This window comes from Pseudophryne corroboree, chromosome 6 (assembly GCF_028390025.1).
Source record: "Pseudophryne corroboree isolate aPseCor3 chromosome 6, aPseCor3.hap2, whole genome shotgun sequence".
NCBI lineage: Eukaryota > Metazoa > Chordata > Amphibia > Anura > Myobatrachidae > Pseudophryne > Pseudophryne corroboree.
The window spans coordinates 226,973,679-226,988,740 of record NC_086449.1 but is presented as its reverse complement, the minus strand read 5'-3'; the positions used below and the strand labels follow the sequence as shown (position 1 = coordinate 226,988,740).

The 15,062-nt window shown below is 42.8% G+C and overlaps 1 protein-coding gene across 8 annotated transcripts in view; it reads right to left on the bottom strand.

Annotated features, from left to right (window-relative positions):
* Nucleotides 1-15,062, bottom strand: part of AKAP13 (A-kinase anchoring protein 13) — a 532,570-nt gene that overhangs the window by 71,524 nt on the left and 445,984 nt on the right. For 6 of the 8 annotated variants that reach the window (XM_063925738.1, XM_063925741.1, XM_063925740.1 and 3 more), the window contains 3 exons: nt 10,948-11,067; nt 10,362-10,404; nt 9,420-9,552 (listed from right to left, as the gene is read on the bottom strand). In XM_063925738.1, the coding sequence (XP_063781808.1) occupies nt 9,420-9,552; nt 10,362-10,404; nt 10,948-11,067 (296 nt within the window). The remainder of the gene's footprint in view (nt 1-9,419; nt 9,553-10,361; nt 10,405-10,947; nt 11,068-15,062) is intronic. The other 2 variants (XM_063925744.1, XM_063925746.1) reach the window with 1 other exon arrangement.

The following is a 15,062-nucleotide window of genomic DNA, read 5'->3' as shown; positions in this document are numbered from 1 at the left end:
TACTGCGGTGATGTTCTCTGACTGGATCAGAACTGGTTGGTCGCGAAGTAAGTTCTCCGCCTGCCGTAGGGCGTTGTATATGGCCCTCAGTTCCAGGATGTTGATCTGAAGACAAGTCTCTTGACTTGTCCAGAGTCCTTGGTAGTTTCTTCCCCTTGTGACTGCTCCCCACCCTCTGAGGCTCGCGTCCGTGGTCACCAGGATCCAATCCTGAATGCCGAACCTGCGTCCTTCCAAAAGGTGAGCACTCTGCAGCCACCACAGGAGAGATACCCTGGCCCTGGGGGACAGGGTGATCCGCTGATGATTTTGTAGATGTGATCCGGACCACTTGTCCAATAGGTCCCATTGGAAGGTCCTTGCATCTAACCTGCCGAAGGGAATGGCCTCGTATGTTGCCACCATTTTTCCCAGGACTTGAGTGCAATGATGCACAGACACTTGTTTTGGCTTCAATAGGTTCTTGACTAGAATCATGAGTTCCTGAGCCTTTTCTATTGGGAGAAAAACCTTTTTCTGGTCTGTGTCCAGAACCATGCCCAAGAAGCTCAGACGAGTCGTAGGAACCAGCTGTGACTTCGGGATATTGAGAATCCAGCCGTGTTGCTGTAACACCTTCACTGAAAGTGACACACTGTTCAGTAACTTCTCTCGTGATCTCGCTTTTATGAGGAGATCGTCCAAGTACGGGATAATTGTGACACCCTGCGCAGGAGCACCATCATTTCCGCCATTACCTTTGTGAAAATCCTCGGGGCCGTGGAAAGCCCAAACGGCAACGTCTGAAATTGGTAATGACAATCCTGTACCGCAAATCTCAGGTACGCCTGATGAGGTGGATATATGGAAACATGAAGGTATGCATCCTTTATGTCCAGGGATACCATAAAATCCCCCCCTTCCAGGCTGGCGATGACCGCTCTGAGCGATTCCATTTTGAACTTGAACCGTTTTAAGTATAGGTTCAGGGATTTTAAATTCAATATGGGTCTGACCGAACCGTCTGGTTTCGGAACTACAAACAGGGTGGAGTAGTATCCCTTCCCTCTCTGAAGTAGGGGAACTTCGACCACCACTTGTTGAAGACACAATTTGTGAATAGCATTTAACACTATCTCCCTTTCCAGTGGAGAAGTCGGTAGAGCCGATTTGAAAAATCGGCGAGGAGGCACCTCTTCGAATTCCAGCTTGTATCCCTGAGAAACAATTTCTATTGCCCAGGGATCCACCTGTGAGTGAACCCAGATGTGGCTGAAAAGTCAAAGACGTGCCCCCACCTGGGGCGGATTACCCCAGCGGAGCCCCAGCATCATGCGGTGGATTTTGCAGAGGCCGGGGAGGATTTCTGTTCCTGGGAACTAGCTGTGCAGCTTTTTATCTCTGCCCTTACCTCTGGCAAGAAAGGACGATCCACGCACTCTTTTGCTTTTATTTGAACGAAAGGAATGCATTTGATAATGTGGCGCTTTCTTAGGTTGTGAGGGAACATAAGGCAAAAAATTTGATTTACCTGCCGTAGCTGTGGAGACCAGGTCCGAGAGACCTTCCCCAAACAATTCCTCCCCCTTGTAAGGTAAAACCTCCATATGTCTTTTTGAGTCGGCATCACCTGTCCACTGCCGGGTCCAGAGGACTCGTCTAGCAGAGATTGACATAGCGTTTATTCTGGAACCCAGTAAACTAATGTCTCTTTGAGCATCCCTCATATATAAGACAGCATCCTTTATATGGCCTAGGGTCAATAAAATGGTATCCTTATCTAGGGTTTCAATCTCCGCCGATAAGGAATCTGTCCATGCTGCAACCTCGCTACAAACCCAGGCCGACGCAATTGCCGGCCTGAGTAAAGTACCAGAATGTGTGTAAATGGATTTCAAGGTAATCTCCTGCTTGCGGTCTGCAGGATCCTTGAGGGTAGCCGTATCTTGTGATGGCAGCGCTATCTTTTTTGACAAGCGTGTCAACGCTTTGTCCACCTTAGGGGATGATTCCCACCGTACCCTGTCCGTTGGCGGGAAAGGATACGCCATAAGAATCCTTTTGGGAATCTGCAGTTTTTTGTCTGGAGATTCCCAAGCTTTTTCACATAATTCGTTCAACTCATGTGAGGAGGGAAAAGTTACCTCAGGCTTTTTTCCCTTATACATGTGTACCCTCGTGTCAGGGACAGGGGGTTCCTCTGTGATATGCAACACTTCTTTTATTGCAATAATCATTTACATCATCGTAGTCAACACTGGAGTCCGAATCCGTGTCGGTATTAGTGTCTACTATTTGGGATAGTGGGCGCTTCTGAGACCCCGAAGGTCCCGGCGACATAGGGACAGACACGGGTTCACTCCCTGACTGTTCCTTAGCCTCAGCTTTGTCTAATCTCTTGTGCAATAAGTTCACACTAGCACTTAAAACATTCCACATATCCACCCAGTCAGGTGTCGGCACCGCCGATGGAGACCTCACATTCATACGCTCCCCCTCCTCTCTAGGTGAGCCTTCTACCTCAGACATGTCGACACACGCGTACCGACACCACACACACAGGGAACCTCTTATCTGAAGACAGTTTCCCCACCAGGCCCTTTGGAGAGACAGAGAGAGAGAGTATGCCAGCACACACCCCAGCGCTGTATGACCCAGGACAAAAACACAATAATATTATGTTTACCCAGATAGCGCTGTTTACATATACAATATGCGCCAATTTTGTACCCCCCCTCTTCTTTAAAACCCTCTGTCTACCGTGGTATAAGCAGGGGAGAGTCTGGGGAGCTTCCTCTCAGCAGTGCTGTGGAGAAAAAATGGCGCTGTGAGTGCTGAGGGAGAAGCCCCGCCCCCTCGGCGGCGGGCTTCTGTCCCGCTGAAAATCTAAAAATTTGGCGGGGGCTCTTACATATGTACAGTGCCCAGCTGTACATATACTTATTTTTGCCAAAAGAGGTCTACATGCTGCCCAGGGCGCCCCCCCTGCGCCCTGCACCCTTACAGTGACTGCCGTGTGTGAGGTGTATGGGAGCAATGGCGCACAGCTGCAGTGCTGTGCGTTACCTCAGTGAAGATCATGAAGTCTTCTCCTGCCTCTGAAATCTTCTTTTCTTCTCATACTCACCCGGCTTCTATCTTCCGGCTCTGCGAGGGGGACGGCGGCGCGGCTCTGGGACGGACGGCGAGGGTGAGACCTGCGTACCAATCCCTCTGGAGTTAATGGTGTCCAGTAGCCTAAGAAGCAGAGCCTTGAAACTCACAGAAGTAGGTCTGCTTCTCTCCCCTCAGTCCCTCGATGCAGGGAGTCTATTGCCAGCAGGCTCCCTGAAAATAAAAAACCTAACAAATATACTTTCTGTCAGGAAGCTCAGGAGAGCTCCCTGAAGTGCACCCATCTCCTCTGGGCACAGTATCAAACTGAGGTCTAGAGGAGGGGCATAGAGGGAGGAGCCAGTGCACACCCAGACCTAAAGTCTTTCTTAAAGTGCCCATGTCTCCTGCCCGTCTATCCCCATGTTCCTTACGGAGTCCCCAGCATCCTCTAGGACGTTAGAGAAAATGGAAAATGTATATACAGTGCATCCGGAAAGTATTCACAGCACTTCACATTTTGTTATGTTACATACAGCCTTTTCCCTCAAAATTCTACACACAATACCCTATAATGACAACTTGAAAAAAAGTTTTTGAGATTTTTTAAAATGTATTAAAACCCTAAGCACAGAGTCAAGATATCAAAGGAGTGGCTTCAGGACAACTCTGTGAATGTCCTTGAGTGGTCCAGCCAGAGCCCAGACTTGAATTTGTTTGAACAGCTCTAGAGAGATCTGAAAATGGATGTGCACCGACGCTTCCCATCCAACCTGATGGAGCTTGAGAGGTGCTGCAAAGAGGAATGGGCGAAACTGCCCAAAAATAGGTGTGCCAAGCTTGTGGCATCATATTAAAAAAGACTTGAGACTATGCCAAAGGTGCATCAACAAGTATTGAGCAAAGGCTGTGAATACTTATGTACATGTGATTTCTTAGTTTTTTATATTTAACACATTTGCAAAAATCTCAAAAAATACTTTTTTTGTGAGGGGAAAAATTAATTTATTCCATTGAAATAAAGCTGTAATATAACAAAATGTGGAAAAAGTGAAGCACTGTGAATACTTTCCGGATGTAATGTAGAATAGTAAATATTATATTCACTATAATATACTGTAGGATGATGAAACAACTGAAATGTACAGTTCTGCCACTTCCCTGTAGTTAGACTCAGGGGCGTAGCCAGAACTTTGAGGGCCCCATAGCAACATTTTGAAGGGAACCCCGTCCCAGTGCTTCTAGAGACACTTCTCTGCAGCCGTTGTTAATTTTATGTCTTATAATAGTGCCCTAGTTCATTTTCTGAACCATAGTAGAGCCTTATATAATGTTATGCCCCATAGTAGTGCCGTAGTTTGGTCTATGAATCGCAGTAGTGCTTAAGTTCACCCTATGTCATATTTCAGAGCTGCCAGTACACATGATGTCGCACAGCACCCCCAATTCACATTATGATATATAGTGCTCCCCGTTTATATTATGTCTCATTACAGTACCTTGGTTCATATTATATAACAACCTGCCCTCCAGTTCATTTTATACCACACTACAATGAGCAGGTCCAGGAGCATACCTAGATATACTGCAGGCCCCAAAGGCGAAAAATGTATATAACACATATAACTGTGACAGGGAAGGTGGGCCCCTCTCAGCTCTGGGCCCCATAGCAGCTGCACTGCCTGCACCTATTTTAGCTATGCCTTTGGTTAGACTAGCTGACAATAGCTTGACAATCAGCGCAAAATAATTTTTGTAAAAATCAGAACACTAATTACACAAATTGTACATATGATATATTAAGAAAGTCACGTTAATATGAAATAAAGAACAAATCACTCCCCCCAAATCCTCTACCAAATATAACTGCAAAACACATAAACCAAGGTTAAAAGACAGAGGTGCTTTCCTGACATCAAATTCTCTGTTTCTAGGACTCTGTAATGACCACATACTGTATTGCTTTGGACAAGGGAAAGCTTGCTATACTTATGTAATTACTGTTACATAAAATCTATATACTGTCACACTGGACTCATCTTTTTTCAATGCTTAAAAATATAGGATGCAATAAAGTAAAAAAAAAAATGCTCCAGTTAGTGAAGTATTTCTTGGTAATTATCTTTATTCTGAAATAACAAATTGCTACCATGAAATCCTGAAATAGACACTTCAATCGTGCAGACTGCAGATGTCAACCTGATACAAAAATAGTTCTGAGGTTTAAAGTACAAAAAATATAAATATTCTGAGAAAAAAAAAATTAAGCAATGCATGTTATTCCACCAGAGAATAAATACTCCTAAAAAGTCCAGTGTAGTGTGATGAGGCCATTCCAACAAGCAGCCAATATATGAACAGAAGCAACTTACTGGATGATGCAGATTTAACGCAAAATCTACAAGCAAATATCTTCTGAGAGCTTCCTTTTGTCCTTACCTCACCATGTCTGGATCTTACAGATGTGAACCTAATTTGAGGCACATCAATAAATTTATTCCATGGCATTCTGCACCTCGGGAGTAAGCCACAAATACAGATACTAGTTATACTGCACCAACATGACAGCTGACCAGAGCACACTTCTGTCCATCCAGCAGCTTGAGGCAAGTCACGGAAGGAAGTAAAGAAAAACTCTACTTCTGCTTTTTTTTTTTTTTTTTTAAATAAACCACATATGTGCTAATATTTTCATCTTTACTTCAATCTGACTTAAAGCTTTCTGAAGTAAACAAAATTAAAAGGCACAGATGATGCAGCACTGACTTGGTAAGGTAGTAATATGTAATTCTAACAGTGATCCTCAACCAGAGAGGGAAGGAAAAGCAATGTAAAATGGGACAGAAGTACGGGTATTTGGGGGGAAAAGTCCAGCCTCAAAAACCACGGGAACACATTAAGAGCCATGTTTTTTTTGTTTTGTTTTGTTGTTGTTTTTAGAGAACAAGCTGTCTCAAGACATAGGTTTTTGTCAATTTTGGGTGTGTATACCTATGTTATAATTAGAGATCTCTGCAATATGAATGCTAAATAGAGCAAATCACATGACCGTGCAAGGCATGTTTAGACAAATACTTCCAAAGCTCATATGTCAAACTCACTGTCACTGTGGATCACCAAGGCTACAAGAAAATAAAAAATAAACCTTCAGGCATGTTTTACCATTGATGTTATTTTAATATAGGGAATATAGGGCATAAAAGTAAAAGCTCAAGAATTCTAAATAGACACACACACACAATATTTATGGCAAATGTTTTCAGGTCCAGAAACTTTAATCCTAATATTTTCTGAGAATCCTCTTTGAGCAGTCACAAAAACCCCACTGCATCTTTATTTCCTGACTTCCATAACTGAATATGAGGCATGTATGAAATCAGGTACGCACGTAAACATCCAAGAACTACAAATTGAATCTGACTGACTGTTACATCATTTCTTGTAATTACCTGTGGGCCAGGTTTCATGTATGTTCCCCATAGAATTGTGGCAATGGTGTGTGTGGCTCTTTATGCAGCTGCAAAATACGATCAAAGCGTAATTTCTCTCAAGCAGCAAAAAACCTGCCAAGCTAACAAATGTGACCTTTCATAATCTGGTCCCCATGATATGATTCCAGGGTGCAGTGTGCTTCTGAGTGTGTGGCTGTGTACAGGAGAGTGTTGTTTTCACCCCTTGCAGAGTAGATGTGCTTTCAAGAGACAGCTTCTGGTATTATTAGACACAAATAGAGAACTGGCTTGGCTTGCATAATCGCCATCTGTGGTAAGATAAATACAACATGTCCATACTCAACATCCTTCCATATTCCTCTAACACAATGTTGTGATTGTGTGGGAGGGTGTGTGATGGCACAGTCCTCATGTAATAATATTACTGGTACAACACTGTTCTCTAACGCAACCAAGAATGCAAATAAAGAGATAAAAGTAATCTGTGCAAAATGCAAAGCACGCCCAGTATCTAAAGGAAAAGAGAACTCTGAATACCGCATTGTGGGCCTCATTCGGAGGTGGACGCCATGCCGATGTTTATGCCACTGAACGATTATTTGCTACTGAGCTTGCGGGGAAAGTCCCGATAACCGTTACAGCTGATGTGTTACCCTGACTGTACACAGAGACCACTTTCGCGTATGAAGTTGCCGGCATTAGAACTGGCGTGCAAAACCGTGAGCATTCATGGACAGTGACTGGGTAGTGGCCTGAAGTGAATGGAAAAAAAGCAGTTTCATGGACGTGTTATGGGCATGAGAGTGGACGCGTTGTGTTCCCAAACGCAGATTCACAGCCAGGTTTAGAGGAATTCAGAAGACGCTGCACCTGCCATAGGCTGATGCATGCGAAAATGTACCTAAGGCGGAATGTTCAGAACCACCGGCAGAAGTTATACTTCCCACGGACAGTGAAAGTGGGCGTCTGAGGGCTTGCGCAGTCTAGCGCATGCTAGTACACAAGGGGAAGGTTGAAACTAGCATTTGTATATTAGCACAGCTGCGACTCTGCAAAAAGTCACAGCATTAGCGTCCATCTCTAAATCAGGTCCCGTGACTGGATGCCGCACAACAAGCTGCATCCACTACAGTGTATTGTGGTGTCTAACACAGTATGCAGCAACTCGCTGATTAACAGAATACAGCCATAAAAAACTAGCATAACAAAATGACGAAAAAAACACAAATCGCTGTTGTAGAAAAAGCCTACATTCTATCTCTTTACTGTCAGAATTTTATAGAGACTTTTCCAATCACAACACCGTTTTTATATACAGAAAGTAAAGTATCACTACGCCGTTCACAAAGCACATGTACCCCTCACTTATACGTATGCTGGTTCCTAGTCAACAAGCAGCGATGCCAATAAGATGCATTTTCGTCATAAAAAAGACGCCTGACATTAGAGTTGCACGTGAGCTGCCAGCTCACTCATGCCAGGCATTTCGCTGAGCATGGTGTATTGAGGCCAGATGTATGAGATGTATACATCTGTACGCTTTCCATTCTCATTTTAGTGAAAGAAACAACTTATATACTATAGTACATTCCTGAGGTATTCTACGGATTCTAAACACTGGAGTAACTGAGGGGCTTATTCAGAGGTGGTCACAGCGATGTGCGATACTATGTAAAAAGCCGCTGGAGCAGTCTTCAGTAAAAAGACGTACACTGCAGGCTTCTGTGACCCACTTGCTGAGTCCAAAGACGCTGTATCAGATCATCTGCATAAACATCGCACATCTGAGTAACATCTCATGCTGCCTGTGCCAGTAAAGCTGCGACCAATGATGCAGCCAGTGGCTTCGGAATGCCCAGAAAACAAGGTCCGGTATTCTGGGAAACTCAGTTACTACGACCGATGTCGCAGGACCAGATCTGCACATATAGATTGTAAGCTTGCGAGCAGGGCCTTCCTACCTCTATGTTTGCCTGTTAATACCCAGTTTTGTTCTATCACTGTTGTTCCAATTGTAAAGCGCAACAGTATATGCTGCGCTATATAGGAAACTTAATAAATAAATGAGCAGTGCGGCTCCTGCACAGATCAATAAACATCAGAGGTTTATGTAAATTTTGGATTTACATAAAACTCTAATTAAGGTCACAGGGGAACATTCATACACATATGATGGACCTGTCCTTGGATCTCCTGACCCCCTATGCTTGATACTCCTTTATAAAAAAAAAAAGATCCCTGGATCTTTTCTGTGTTTCTTTTACCATAATTTCAGCAAATGCACTAATATTCTATCAGCTGCATATAGCCTTGTACCCAAAACTCATATATAGGGCCTAATTCAGACCTGATCGCAGCAGCAAAAATGCTCTCTAAGGGGCAAAACTATGTGCACTTCAGGTAGGGCAAATATAACATGTGCAGAGAGAGTTAAATTTGGGTGGGTTATTTTGTTTCTTTGCAGAGTAAATACTGGCTGCTTTATTTTTACACTGCAATTTAGATTTCAGTTTGAGAACATGGTTTTGCCCATTAGAGAGCAATTTTGCTGCTGCGATCAGGTCTGAATTAGGCCCATAGATAAGTATGGATGCCATTACTTTTTACGGAGTGGCAGAATCAAAGAGCTAAATCCTTAAATTAACATACCCTTCCTTATTATTAGTCACAACACTCATTTTTCTATTTTAAGCTCCCAAAAAAACCCTCCAAGCTCAGTACAGCGTCATTTCTGATATCCCTCTTAATGTATAGCTTCCCTGCATTACTCCAACTGTATTATTTATTACACTCTCTGCCCCACTCCATAAATAGAGAGAATTACATTACTGCAGATAGCAACATCTTAGACGAAACATTTCTGAAATACAACTCACTTGCTAAAGTTAAACCTACCTTGGTTTTCTTGCTGCTGGACATTTTATGCTTGAGGTAGCTGAAGGTGCGGCTCACTTTCGTCCCACCTTTTCCTTCAGAGTCTTTCCGAGAGGGACTTGGAGGCAAGTGGTTGCAGCCTTCCTCAGATATGCTGTAAGAGATATTGGAAAACCGTATTTAATTGCAATTCTGTTTCATGATGCAAATGTTTTCTTTTCTGTACAATCAATTTGAATGATTATACAGAGTAGAAAACTCAAACCCTACCTAAATGTAATACTAAATCACCATCTCAAAGATCCTTACCAAAGCGGGAAAAGTGCGACAACAATTACAATACTAAATCGTGATATACTGTATCATAATTACTAGACTCTTGTGCTGTCCCTATCTGAGGAACTTCTTTTCCACAGTACTCTATAAAATTATTTACAAAACTCTTAACAATTCCACATGCCCTAATTCCTGACCCTAATAATACAACAGTCATCAGGAGCATGTTGCCCCCAGCTGGATCATTAATGTGGAGGTAACAACTGGATGAGAATGATACGTGCAAAAAGGGACCACCTCTTTAATTTAGTTGTAAGTTTCTTTCGGATGCCCCTTTTGCACTAGGATATTGTGCAAGACACATTAATTTGGCTTGGGGGGGGGGCAAACACACCACTTCCTATAGGAAAGCAGAATCTCCTGTATGTTTATATTAACAGGCTACTGGGGAAACACACCAATGTAGCGGGAAATTTCAAGCTTTCAACCATGTTCTCATAAGGAATAATTGTGGTTAGAACGTTACCTCAGTTTACAGTCGCTGCATTATTTTTCCTAACATGTTTTTGTGTCAGCCCCATCTATCATAAGGGTATTGTCTTCTTGTTTCCAGTGGCAGCCCTCTCCTAAGAAGGGATAACTGGTGTACAAGAGGGCAGCAATATAATGTAGAGCATGCACATTTACCTCAGAGCCAGAGAGTTGCTGGTAATATTTAAGGACCGTGAGCCTGAAAAGGTTACAGAAAACAGAAAAAGAAATTACCTTAATATACGATCTACCAGAGCAATTCTCCCAACACAGTTTCTGAAAGTGACCAACCGTGGCAGCGTGCGATAGGAAACGTGGCACTTTATACATGATTATACTGCAATGTGTAGCAATGGTGAGGCTTTTCTATACTGTTGCATTGTGAATAATTACAATCAATCTCTCTACAGTGTAAAAAGGCTTCCTGGAGGATTTTGAGAAATCCTTAAGACTCATTCCCTATTGACAATACATAGGAGACCTCTATGAACACAAAAATGTAACTAGAAGTTACTAGAACATTTTCCAAGCAATACCTTACAAGTTATTATCATGTTTACAGAAGAACATGGAAGATACTACGGACCCCATTACTATGGAAGAAAAGCCGCTCATGGTCTAATACCTGAATAATACAACAAACTGTTCATGCACAAGCAGGCAAAGCACATGCAAGAACAAGAGTGCAGGGAACATGCTGATGAAGTCAGGGTTTTACGGTGGCAGCGTTTACAGTACTTACAATCTGACTCATCCTCGCTGGACGAGGAGCCAATAGAAAAGACATGCTTAGACTTAGGAATAAGCGGAGAGATGCTGAAGGAGAAGGAGATTCGCCTCTTTGGTCGCGTCCGGCCCTGGACTGAGAAGTGGGTTAACAGCAGACATTAGAGCATGCAAGTTTAAGGCAAGCAAGAAAAATACAGAGGCAGGCAGAAGCAGAGGTGCAGTCTGTGGGATATGAAATGTGACTGAACTGTAACATAATATCTGGATGAACAGACAATTACAGGGTGAGATGCCAATTAAAATGTTACTAATGTATCACATGACAAAGACAGGAAACATGCTTAATGTTTGTAAGCATGCAGTGAAATCAGAAGTTTTCATGGCCAGAAAACACAGAACAAAATAGAGTATTTCACAAATGATTGAGAATTCCTAGAATTGTAACACCTGTTCATGCCCTTTTCATCTTCTGTATAACTGAGCAGTCCAAGATCTTAATAGTAGTGAATGAATGTCACTACGTATGTACCTAGGTGGCATGACCATGGTCCAGGAGTGTGGACAGACTCATGTCTTAGTGCTGTACCCAGCCACTTCTCCCAAAAGTCAAACCAATATGAATACATGGCCTGTCTATGTGGATGAAGATCACTTACAGATATTCATTCAACATAGCCTTCAATACTTTACCTTGTCATCATATAAAGAAATACATTATACATATAATACAAAGTTTGAGAGTGTTTAAAAATAAAATGGAATATTTTATTTACAATATTAATATACATATTAATAGTTGACCAATAGATATCTCTTTATTGTTTATGTGTTTAGCATCCTGTCCAATGTTATTGAAGCTTCTGTAGCATTTCAGTGGATTCTATTATGTATGTTCACTTTTACGAAATGGAAACGCAATAAAGGCAATATTAAAAAGAAAAAATACAAAACAAAAAACAGGGTGCGTGCAAGGCGGTAACCTTGCACTAAATTAAAACGTCCCTGCTCACCATAATATGTTACTGGGAGTATTTTCAAACTGTTCTGTATCAAAAGCAGCTTGCCAATGGTAGCTGTCCACTGGGCTGTGGCTGTTTAATCACAGGAGGGGTGGTGGGGGGTTCATACTTTTGTGTTCAAGACAATAAAACCTCTATTAATTTTGAGCACACTACAGGTGTGGCTATTAAATAATTAGACTGATAGTATAATTGAACGACAATTATAATAAGTACATTTAGGGGTATATTCAATTGAGGTCGGATCCATTCCGACATGCATTTGTCGGAATGGACCCGACAAGGGCTATTCAATGCCATCTCAATTCGACTTTAAAAAAGTTGAATTGAGATGAGGGGCCGGAGAGGGGGGAGAGCTGCGGGCAGACGGGGGACAGCTGCGCTGCAGGAGGATGTGGTACAGCCGACAGACCTTACGGCAGCGTCCACCTGGCTCCAGCAAGCGGGACCTCACTTGCTGGAGCCGGGTGGACGCTGCCATGAGCGACGGCTATGATACATCCTCCTGCAGCGCTGTGCTGTCCCCTATCTGCCCGTGGCTCTTCACCGTCTGCCCGCGGCTCTCCTCACTCTCCTCTCCTCCTAAGTCAAACTGAGATGGTCGGAAACGGGGCCAAAACCTGTCGAATTTGGCCCCGTTTCCCTCAGAAGTATGCGAATCGGCAGCTATACCACCAATTCACGTACCACTCGACAAGTCGAATTCCCAGACTTGTCGAATAAAAATGCTCGGGGCTAAATAGGTCGGAACCCATTCCAACCTGAAAAAGTCAAAAACTGCCATCTTTTCGACAAGACGGCAGTTTCTACCTTAATTCAATATACCCCTTTAACTCAGTTCTCCTTCTATGTACTCCTCTTCTGCACCCACACACTGCTGTATTCTTACTTTCCATTGGTCAAAGCTGTGCTGTAGTTCAGTATCTCTCAGCTGTCTCAACTGCTGCTTCATTTTCTTCTTCTCCTCAGTAACTGATGCAAAATGGGTTCCCTTGATTATAGATTTGACTTTAGGGAAAAGAAAGAAGTCACACGGTGCTAGTTCTGGTGAGTATAGAGAGTGTTTTAGCACTGCAATCAGTTTCAAAGCCAAACACTGCTTCACAGAGAGAGCTGTGTGGGCTGGTGCGTTGTCCTGATGGAGGATGAAACCATTTTTCCACAACTCTGGCCTCATTTTTTTCGGATTCTTGCAGTATTGTTGATTCACTATTGCACCTTCTGGTACCCAGTTTGCCAAAATAACACTCGTAATATAAAAAAAAAAAATCAGTTAACATTGCTTTGTATTTAGATTTGCATTAGGGTGCTTCCTTCATTCTTGGTGATGTTGGTGTTTTACAGTGGACGGACTGGTGTTTTTTCTCGGGATCGTACTGGAAGATCCATGTTTCATCACAGGTAATACATTTATCTAAAAAAAAGTGAATCCACTTGAATTTGTTCCAAAATGTCTGTACAAATTTGCCAATTTTCTTACTGTTCTAAAGTGAGAAGCCTTGGAACCATCTCAAGATAAGATCTTGACGCAAAACTTGCCTAACAGTTTCCTTTTGAATAAGAAAGAGGTCGCGCTATAGAGCCAATTAATTGTTCCACACCGTTCTCAATTGTAAATATTTATTTAAAACATATAACCATATAAAAACATATATATATTTTATTTTTGTGATATTAAGATCTGGTGTGGTCACAACACCCTCAACTGTATAACAATTATAAAAAGATGGTTCTCATTCATAAAAATAAGTGTGCTGAATAGTAAATGTCCAGACTGGCAAAAAATTATGCCACAAGTTCAGTCCGTAATAGGATCCTCCGTATTAATTTGCACCCAATGATAGAGTCCAGAGGACACTGATAATTTTGTCCAAAGACTGTGCACCACAAATGTAAAGAATCACAGGTACCTTTGCTCAATCTGTCCCTTGTGCTTATAATACGGGACCTGTTTGCCAGTTTGAGGAGCTTTAAGTGTAGCCCGAGCGTCCCCGGGATTGCACGGTGTAATAAACAACTGTTACCTGTGGATTGTAGCGGTGTGGTGCAAATGAGTTGGCGGCTTCTGTCCGTATGGCAGGATGAATCACACTGATGGGAGGTTTCCGTACGGGCAGCCCGACAGTTCCAACGAGCGGGCTAACACTCTTGCTAAAGCCCGCTCGAGTGGTCAGCCGCACAGCCGCTCCGGCTTCCAGAAAACACTGTTCTCTCCGGCACTGAGTGATGGTAACTTCCACGGTTTGCTGGTAACAGGTGCCGGGTGTTCTGGAGATGCCGGGCGAAGGTCTGAACTATTCAGCAATCAGGGAGTCCTAGACGCGTTTCTTAACATCCAGTTACTTCTTCCATAGGCGGACACCATATAGCCAACGCGTTTCAACCCGTTCACTCAGGGTCTTTTTCAAGGCAGTGTGTTGCAGCATAAACTTTCCCTTCCTTTTACGGCCCAATGATCCAATTAAAAACCATCTTTTTCCCGCCAAGCAAAAATCAGCCCTACTTTGTCAAAAGTAAATGCTTTGTAAACAAAGAAATGATACACCTGCTCAATAAAGGAAGAAACAAATTTGGGAGAGAAATCAAAACTAATGCGGCCTGCTTGGGCCTACTTAGTGGTTTTTGGAAGCCAATTTATTTTGTGCCCAAGTAGGCTGCATTAGTTTTGATTTATCTCCCAAATTTGTTTCTTCCTTTATTGAGCAGGTGTATCATTTCTTTGTTTACAAAGCATTTACTTTTGACAAAGTAGGGCTGATTTTTGCTTGGCGGGAAAAAGACGGTTTTTAATTGGATCATTGGGCCTTAAAAGGAAGGGAAAGTTTATGCTGCAACACACTGCCTTGAAAAAGACCCTGAGTGAACGGGTTGAAACGCGTTGGCTATATGGTGTTGCGGACCCCTTGATTCCGGAGTTGTCCAGAAAGCACGTTGACGGTACCTTAAGATCTGGCCTGAAGGATTGCCTACCCGGGTGGCAATCTGTGGGAGTTTAACAACACTTGTTTGAGAACTGTTTATGCATCAGTTCTCCACGACTTTCGGTAATTGTTAAGTCCTCTGGGGACACTCATATGGAACAATAGTGGGAATTTTATCCTGTTTCTGT